This window comes from Staurois parvus, unplaced genomic scaffold, assembly GCF_062004578.1.
Source record: "Staurois parvus isolate SC_StPar_1 unplaced genomic scaffold, SC_StPar_1.0 ptg000211l, whole genome shotgun sequence".
Lineage (NCBI taxonomy): Eukaryota > Metazoa > Chordata > Amphibia > Anura > Ranidae > Staurois > Staurois parvus.
The window spans coordinates 1,077,501-1,086,837 of NW_028318007.1; the positions used below are offsets into that span (position 1 = coordinate 1,077,501).

Below are 9,337 nucleotides of genomic sequence, written 5' to 3' on the forward strand. Positions count from 1 at the left end.
CCCATTGTGGGAGGGGCAGGGACACCTCCCCATTGTGGGAGGGGCAGGGACACCTCCCCATTGTGGGAGGGGCAGGGACACCTCCCCATTGTGGGAGGGGCAGGGACACCTCCCCATTGTAGGGAAAACTCACCATTGTGGGAGGGACAGAGACACCAAGTATTGCAGGGAAATCTCACCATTGTGGGAGAGGCAGGGACACCAAGTATTGCAGGGAAACCTCACCATTGTGGGAGAGGCAGGGACACCAAGTATTGCAGGGAAATCTCAGCATTGTGGGAGGGGCAGGGACAACAAGTATTGCAGGGAAATCTCCCCATTGTGGGAGGGGCAGGGACAACAAGTATTGCAGGGAAATCTCACCATTGCCTCCAAAAAGCAGAACAATGTACCGTGTTAAATTAGAAAGGAATGTGGGGATTTACAAGTATTGCAGCTCCTGTCCCAGAAACATATTGCACCCATTACACAGCTACCTCACAGAATAAAGAAATTCCTCACCGTGAAAGATAAAAGTAGCATGTCCATTCATGTTTGACTCCCTGGTCTCAGAATACCCAGATCTATACTCAAATTTCTCTCTACAGTCCCCTCTCAGAAGACCCAAACCTATACACCCAGTGCTCTCTCTAGTCTCCTCTAAAAACCTCGATGTATACCCACAGTGCCCTAAATCGTCCCCTCAGAAGACCCAGATCTACAACCATGGTGCCTTTTACATAGTGCTCTCTGCAGTCTCCTTTGAACCAGGTTAGTCAAAACGGGGTGCTGCAAGCACAGGAACCAAATTGCCCATGTGTTTCCACTGCACAAGTGGACCAGCCGACAGCACCATAACAACCAACGACTCTATGGCCACAATGCAGGGTGTCATTCATTGCTATGGGGTTGACAGTCAGCCTAGCATTCAAAAAAGATTGAAAGTCTCCTTCTCCAGAGGTACTCCACCTCCCATTCTCTTGACACAGAGGCCAAAAAGGTTGGGCTCTCAGGTGATGCGAGAGTCTTTGTGCTTGGTGGGCCCCTGGTGTGATGAGGACTCTCAGAATTGGGAGCTGTGGCGTGATTGAGGAAGGGGGAGGGGGGGGGGTCTAATGTTATTTTCATGAAATTCAAGTTTCAAGTAATCTTTCCTCTTTCCTTCATTTTAGACTTGAGTGACCCAGGATTCTGCATACTTTTAAAATGGTTGCAAAAAGAAAGAATTTGGAGACACTGCTTTGGAAAGCCCAGATCTATACTCCTAGTGATCTGTACAGTCCACTCTCAGAAGTCCTAGATCTATCCATAATGCCATAGAAAGTTGGCACTCACTTTTTGCAGCAGCCCCAGAGCAGCAATGGCATCCCTGGTGTTCCGGGCCAATGCCACAGCTTCCAGCAGACCTCGCAGGGCCTGAGACTGAGGGTTCATGGCAAGTGTGGGTGGGATTGCATGTAGATGTTGCTCCAGTTCAGCAATACACTTGTCATAAATCTGCGCTACGTCGTCTGTGGCCCAGGCTTGTTGCTGAAACATAACACACAGTTGTTAATATGAGCCACAGAATGCGGAGCCACCTCCATAGGTGAGCAATGCTAAATGTGCTATGGTGGCACCTTCATGGGTTGCGCCAGGAATCCCGTGGGCTGAGTCAAGTCATTCGTGGGGAGGAAGCCAGGAACATTGCGTGCAAATTCCTCATAAACAGCCAGCTGTTTGGGGTCCACACCTCCAACCTGAGGGAACATAAAGCCTAGGAGTTAGCGATGTAAATTTACAGAATATGTCACTATCATGACAAGGGCAAACTATTCACAGCTGCACAGTCCACAGGGAACATCCATCTCTGTATACAACAGACCTGACCATACATATCAGGGACAACAATCCTGACTGTATCAGACAAGAACCAGCTCTCACACTGCATTACCTTTAGTCGGATCTGCTCCGGCATCCGCTCCGCCTGGTAGGTCAGTACTACAGGATCACAATAGCGCCGTCCCTCCTGCCTGGCATGTTTCCGTAATTCAAATTCCTACACACATAAAAACATTATTCTGTGAGGCAAAAAACACACAAAAGCATCCTTATTTTCCTCAAAAGACAAGTCAAACGTCAAAACTACTCAAGAATACTTCTATCCACTTTAGCGCCTTACCCCTCCTGTAGGTAGAGCCAAAACCCAAGGTGTTTTCTGTGCCTCTGAATAAGAAGTCATCATGACTTGTCTTAAAGGCTTAAGGCAGAAATCCGGGAATTTTTTTTTTTGCCTGTGCAGTGGGGCTGTGCCGGCACTGCACAGGTTAAAAGTACATTTTGTTCTAGGGAGAGGACATCAAAGATATACTCACCTGACCCACCAATCCTACCCGCACAAGACTGGTCATTTCGGCTCCCGCAATCCCTCCCCCCCGAAGTCCAGCAGTCTTGTAAATGGACTGTCCCTGATGTCAGCACCCTCAACAGACAGGAACAGTGCACTGCTGGACTGGCAGGTCAGGGGAGTATGAGCTTAGCCCTCACCACTAGAAAAAACGTGCAGCTGATCCATGCAGTGGGGGTGGGGGGTAAAAAAATAAATATTATATTATATATTTAACTGGAGCTCTGCTTTCAGCTGGCCACAGAGGGTTCAAATCTCGGCCAGTCCAGTAGGGAGGGACCATGAGCAGACTGACTGTAGTGTCTTGGGTGCAACCAGCATGTCAGAATTTACATACTATTATTGATGTGACAGATTGCACATGCAATTATTGCCAGCAAGTATAGCCGCTAGCAATAATTACTGTGCCCCCCCCCCTTGTTCTTCCCCCCCCGCCCCCCACTTCCCGCCAGGAGAACACAATAGCTACGCGGGAGGGATTACCTGACTTGGTCCACCTTTTGCAAAAAATAATAAAAGCAGCAACACTGATCTCATAATCGATGTGCATTTACTACTTTTTTGTAATGAAACCTGCGGAGCATTTCAGCCACATTACATTTGTCACTTTATTAGTTACACCTTGCTAGTACTGGGTGGGACCCCCTTTTGCGCCTTAATCACTGGTTGGTGATTTCCTCTGTGGATGGGGATTTTCTCCTACTTATGGTTACAGCTGTAACATTTGCAAACATTTTTGCAAGAGAGCCAGCTTAGACACACATGAATGTTGACATTATGCGCCAATCCAGGACTGAAGCATCTCACACTGACCGATTACTAAAGAGGATCAGTAGAGACAGTACATACCGTTGCCAACCTCTTGTCCATTTCTGGTCCTGCCTTCTCTACTGCTGTCTTCTGGATGAAGCAGCAAGCCAGCTCACAATTATCCTGAGCAACCTGAGCAGCGGCCTGTTCCATCATTTCCCGCTGCTGGGGGGAGGCAGCCTGAAGGAAAAAGAACAGTGTCAAACAGCCTGGACTGGTATATCCTACCCGGGAGATTTGTGGCATTCAACATACCCGCATTGAAGTGGCAAAGCTTGTCTTCAGGTTGGTAGCGATACTCATCAGCAGAGGCTCTCTGCAAGTTATCATGGCCATGCCAGCAGTTAGATTGCGCATCATGTGGTGAGCCGCCACCCGCATCCGAGACTCCTCTGAATCCAGCGCAAAGTCCTTCCGCACTATCTGCTCACAGGTGGTCATAGCAATCTTAATGGAACGGTCAACCACAGGATGTACCAGCTCCTGCACAGCCCGCTCAATGGCCTGCCGCACATATTGCTTGAGGTGGGGGTGGGTTTGGAAGAGAGGGATCTGCAGAAGAAAATTAAAAAAAAAACAAAAAAAAAAATCACACAAGGTTACAGTCATAAAACCAGAGATAATCACAGCAAAGGTTTATCAGATTGGTAACTCACTGTTGGATTGAGTGTGATGTGAGGTGCAATCCCTGCAAGGGAATAGACGTGGATATCATGGTAGCTGTACTGAGGCTGTGGAGGAACTGTTGCAGCGCAGGTGGCGCTGGGGGGCGGGGCTGTTGCTGTAGCTGAGGGGAAAATAATTCATATGAGGCAGTTTTCACACACAGGCCAATCCCTGGACACACATGTAAGGTCAGGCCAACCCCTTGGACACACATGTAAGGTCAGGCCAACCCCTTGGACACACATGTAAGGTCAGGCCAACCCCTTGGACACACATGTAGGGTCAGGCCAACCCCTTGGACACACATGTAGGGTCAGGCCAACCCCTTGGACACACATGTAGGGTCAGGCCAACCCCTTGGACACACATGTAGGGTCAGGCCAACCCCTTGGACACACATGTAGGGTCAGGCCAACCCCTTGGACACACATGTAGGGTCAGGCCAACCCCTTGGACAGACAGGGTCAGGCCAACCCCTTGGACAGACAGGGTCAGGCCAACCCCTTGGACAGACAGGGTCAGGCCAACCCCTTGGACAGACAGGGTCAGGCCAACCCCTTGGACAGACAGGGTCAGGCCAACCCCTTGGACAGACAGGGTCAGGCCAACCCCTTGGATAGACAGGGTCAGGCCAACCCCTTGGACAGACAGGGTCAGGCCAACCCCTTGGACAGACAGGGTCAGGCCAACCCCTTGGACAGACAGGGTCAGGCCAACCCCTTGGACAGACAGGGTCAGGCCAACCCCTTTGACACAGATCTTACCTGTGAAGACAGCGTCAGACTCCTGTTTCTCAACTGAAGCCCACAGCTTGCCTGCCGTGCGGATGGCATACTCGTTGGCACTGGGCATACTGGGCAGCTCCTCTGGCTGTTTCACATCTTTCTTTGGGGCAGAAAGCTGCTCATCCAGAGATTTTAAACGGTCCTTGTCTTTAAGGAGACTTCCTGGCTTCAAGTCATTGATGTCAATGGCTAAATTTTTACACAGAACCTCAATCTCAAACTTCAGATTAAGCTGAGGAATGGAAAGGATTATAAAATTAGTGGAGTTCACAAGGACAAAGCAGACCAAAAACAGCAATGAATACAGAACGGACCTTCAAATCGTGCTCTTGGTGAAGCTCGGCCAAAACATTCATAATTGCCATTGTCCATGGATTTGGAGGTCGAAAAACCTGCACAAAAAGACAAGCCATCAGTAACCAGCAAAAAGACCAGTGTGGTCAATGTAATGTGGAAGGAGACAAACACGTACCACACTCCTGACACTGGACTCCAGGACTTTAGCAACGAAAGGCACCACGTACAGCAGCTCCTGCTGTCCCTTTACATAGGCCTCCAGTAGCAGCGACTTCACATCCAGGTCCTGGAAATTCAACACAATGCAGGCTTAATGGGGCAGCACAGTGGCTAAGTGGTTAACACTCCTACCTAGCAGCACTAGGGTTATCGGTTCAAATCCCAACCACGGCACTATCTACCTGGAGTTTTCATGTTCTCCCTGTGCTTGCGTGGATTTCCTCCGGGTACTCCCATGTGCTCCCACACTCCAAAGACAAGATGGTAGGTTAACAATCCTGTCAAATTTCGCCCTAGTACGTGTATGTATGAATGTTAGTTAGGGACTTTAGATTGTAAGCTTCTTGAGGGTAGGGACTGATGTAAACGTACAATATATAAGTAAAGCGCTGTGATAAAATTGACAGTGCTATACAAGTACCTGTCATAAATGCAGCTGGCAAGATGAATGGCCTTGACATATACAACATTCCCTGGTGCCAACCGCATCTGATGGGGCATCCCTTTGCCCAACACTATGGGCACTTCTGAGAGTCCTTACCGTGTGCAGGATTGGTTTATTCTTGGCCAAGGTGATCATGCCCAGCCAGTGGCCCAGGTTCTTCAGCAGAGAGCGGTCAGAGAAATTAGCAGCAGCTTTGTCAGACGTTAACAACACCTGTCAGGGAGAGTGCAGCCATTATTAACAAAGCCAACAAGTGTATGATGCTAAATAAGCCCTTGAGAGATCCACACCTTGATGTTCCTGTAGGTCTCCGCCAGAACCATCTTGTTGAATTCCATATTCTTCAGAGCATCCAGGAAGTTGGAGTACAGACTGTGAAAGTTCAGCTCAATGCTCACCCTCTTCATCACCAGGTATTGAGACACCCAAGGCATGAACTCATCTTTCACAGTTTCCTTCAGCTCCTCCACCTGTCAAGTTACAAATGTCGGTAGATTAGAAAAGCAGCATCTGAATGTACAGAGACTAACTGCAACCAAGCTCAACACTACAGACACTAACACACTAGACATAGAAACTTCTATAGAGGGCCCCTTAAGGGTCCAAACTATCTGACTGGCTTGGTTTCTATTGTAAGCATGTCAGAAGAGGGAGTTCCCTCACACTATAGCTCAGAGTGGTCTATCCACAGTACAGGATCATGTTCCCTTTTTTAGAACTAGCTAATCACATGCTTAGACCATTAAACAATTGTCAAAGTAAATGTATAAAATGCTACATGAACACAAGTGAGTTTACAGAATCTGATCAGAAAGCATGCAAGCCAGACTTTATCCATTGCAGAATACACAGGAGGCCAATCATCACATAATTAGGGTTCCCAGGCCCCCTGTGGTCTCACCTTCTGTGTCATGTTGGACTGTGACAGGTTGTTGAATATGAAGGCGATCTTCTCTTGCACATTCTCAGGTGGCTCCACAATCCTCTCTGTCTGGTCAGTAGCCACTAGAAGTGTGTCTATGTTGGTAGTGTTGATGGACGGCTGAAGGGAGGACAATACAGGAGATGTAAGGGGTCTTCCATGTCCCCAAGATGAAGAAGACACAGACACCCCCACAAGGATTAACTGACCAAAAACAGAAGTCTTACCGGTACATCCTTCTTGAAGCTGACTCCAGTGGGTCTGGTGATGGTAACTGTTTTGGCTGAGGTTGTGGCGGTAGATGTGGTAACTGCATTGGTGCTTACGGGGCCAGGAAGAGGAGCTTTGGCAGGGGCCTGGGCTTGGGCCTGAGCCTGGGCCTGTGAAAGTGCAATACTGCCTGGGGTGGTGATAGATCCCTGCATCTTGACCGGAGGGTCCCGGGACTGCTGACCGTACTCTATGTACTGAATAGGAAGGAAGCATATGTTGGTCTTGCAAGACAGGGAAGCAGAACAGGAATATTCGAAGGTGGGAGGGAAAAAAAAATCCCACTTACCTCCTGCAAGTGATGAGGAAACTGAATAAAGTGACTGATGGAAGCCAAGTGCTGACAGTACTGAGGATAGTCCTTCAACCTAAAACCATACATCTAGAGTTAAAGCTGAATGCCATTAAAACCAAACTCCTTTAAGTATGCTGCTGTATTCAAACATGGAAAAACAGAACATACGGAACACATTACAGACAGTATAAATACTTGGATCCTCTTGATTTCTGCGATCCCATACACAGAGTGAGTGGCAGCACTGAGCCAATCAGAAATCGGCTGTGTTGCAAAATGCTATCTATCCAAAACTGAAAATGCTGGCAGAGGAAAAGCACATGGATAATCTCATCTGTCTGCTGCTCCTTTATTGTCCAATCAGCAGGCCAAATGTAGGGAAATGACCAAGGAAGCAGAACTTCAACAGCCATTTTTCCTTGTAATTATGGGACAGATGGGTGAGAAATGTACCAACATCAGTGCAGGGGAAGGATGCTAAAGTGTGTAGCATGGAAAACTAGTTAACATAACACAGGATGACCCCCACTGCATCATGGGAGCGGAGCCTTTGATAGGGTTAAAAGGTTTGTTGATGTTCAACAGAAACTGCAATGCAGATATAGGTGCCTGTAGATAAAAACAAACTGTGCAGCTTTAACCAAAGTTGAGCAATGCCCTTACCATAAATGTATGCCATTTACATACCTTCCGAAGCCTGACTGTAAATCTCTCAGAGATGGCATTATCCAATCCTACCATCTGCTAAGACATTCTCAGCCACTTCAAATGCCTTTATATGAGCTCCCCATCGCCTGCCCCCTCCCCCCCATCACTGCGGGGGAAAGCAGTAACAGCTCGGTGTTTCTTAGCAACGTCCGGATGGGATGATGCCATCTGTGGGAGTTTTTCAGTCAGCCTTTGGGAGGTAGAGACATGGCCTAAACCAACAGGAAGGCTATTATCAAAGTTTGGTCTAAGCTGCAGTTTGTTTTCATCTACAGGCATCCCTACCTGGAAGATTTTTGGTGAAGGTGAACTAACCCTTTGAAGTACACAGTGGCTAAATGGTTAGCACTTCCGCCTGGCAGTACTAGGGTCATTGGTTCGAATCCTAACCATGGCACCACCTGCCTGGAGTTTGCATGTTCTCACTGTGCCGTGTGGGTTTCCTCCAGGTACTCTGGTTTCCTCCCACACTCCAAAGACATGCTGGTAGGTGAATTGGCTCCTATCTAAATTGGCCCTAGTATGTGTATGTATGAATGTAAGTTAGGGACCTTTAGATTGTACGCCCCTTGAGGGTTAGGGACTGATGTGAATGTACAATATATATGTAAAGCGCCGCATAAAATGACCGTGCAATACAAGTACCTGTAATAATAAAAACTAAAAAAACAAAACTTTTTATGGATACAGATGGATTAAAACATTAAATCAGGTTTTTAGCACCTGTCTGGGCGTCTGTTATAGAGATTCACCCTCTATTTTTCCTGTTTACCATTATCTTTCAAAGTGCAAGAAAATCCCATATTTTGGGTTGCCCCCAGAAATGTAAGAGGGGAAATCTTCCAATGGGTACACACACTAGTTTTGGTGATCAGAGGGTCCCCTGGGGAATTCCTTAATTTGCAGAGATTTCCTCCCACTTCCCAATCTGGGTACGGGAAAGGAAGTGAAGGGAATTCTCCCCAGTGGGACACACAGAGAAAACTAAAAACTGACAGGGATTATGACCCCCCCTTACTCTACCCAAAATGTGGAAAAAAATAAAATAAAAAGTTTTGCCTATAGTCCTACTTCAAGGCTAAGAAGGAGGTGTGGCCACACAATTTACATGTGCGTGACTGGGCGAAAGGGCACCTAATTTTTTCAATGCATTATTTCATTGGCCAATTTAGCAGCAAATGAATATACAATGAGGATTCCTGCAGTCGACTGGATATGAGAATCACACAGCTTTTCACCCTTCCATATCATCTGCCCACCACTTCTGTCGTCACTCCGTGCTGTGCTGAAAACACAACAGAAATTTCCCTGCCACCCATGGCACAGGATACGGACATACCTGTTTTTGAACCTATCTAGTGCAGCGATGCCAAAGAAATACATTTTGGATCCATAAGGTTTGCGCAGTGCTTCCAGTACATAGCGCAGTGCCAGTCCTAGAGCCATGTACGTGACTAGTCCTTTTTCAATGATGCCACCAAACAAACAGGCGGTAATATGTAACTCCTTGTCTGGGTACTGAGGGAAAAAACGATACTCTTCAAACAAATTGCGC

General features: G+C 47.5%; 1 protein-coding gene across 1 annotated transcript in view; it reads right to left on the bottom strand.

The window, feature by feature from the left end:
• Positions 1-9,331, bottom strand: part of CNOT1 (CCR4-NOT transcription complex subunit 1) — a 26,247-nt gene extending 16,916 nt beyond the window's left edge. The window contains exons 1-15 of the mRNA XM_089678916.1: positions 9,122-9,331; positions 7,069-7,147; positions 6,737-6,976; positions 6,489-6,629; positions 5,878-6,057; positions 5,684-5,800; positions 5,099-5,209; positions 4,941-5,018; positions 4,606-4,858; positions 3,832-3,962; positions 3,431-3,727; positions 3,215-3,355; positions 1,913-2,017; positions 1,599-1,718; positions 1,315-1,509 (exon numbers count right to left, since the gene is read on the bottom strand). Coding sequence (XP_089535042.1) covers positions 1,315-1,509; positions 1,599-1,718; positions 1,913-2,017; positions 3,215-3,355; positions 3,431-3,727; positions 3,832-3,962; positions 4,606-4,858; positions 4,941-5,018; positions 5,099-5,209; positions 5,684-5,800; positions 5,878-6,057; positions 6,489-6,629; positions 6,737-6,976; positions 7,069-7,147; positions 9,122-9,228 — 2,295 coding nt within the window. The 5' untranslated portion in view covers positions 9,229-9,331. The remainder of the gene's footprint in view (positions 1-1,314; positions 1,510-1,598; positions 1,719-1,912; positions 2,018-3,214; positions 3,356-3,430; positions 3,728-3,831; positions 3,963-4,605; positions 4,859-4,940; positions 5,019-5,098; positions 5,210-5,683; positions 5,801-5,877; positions 6,058-6,488; positions 6,630-6,736; positions 6,977-7,068; positions 7,148-9,121) is intronic.
• Positions 9,332-9,337: the final 6 nt, after the last annotated feature.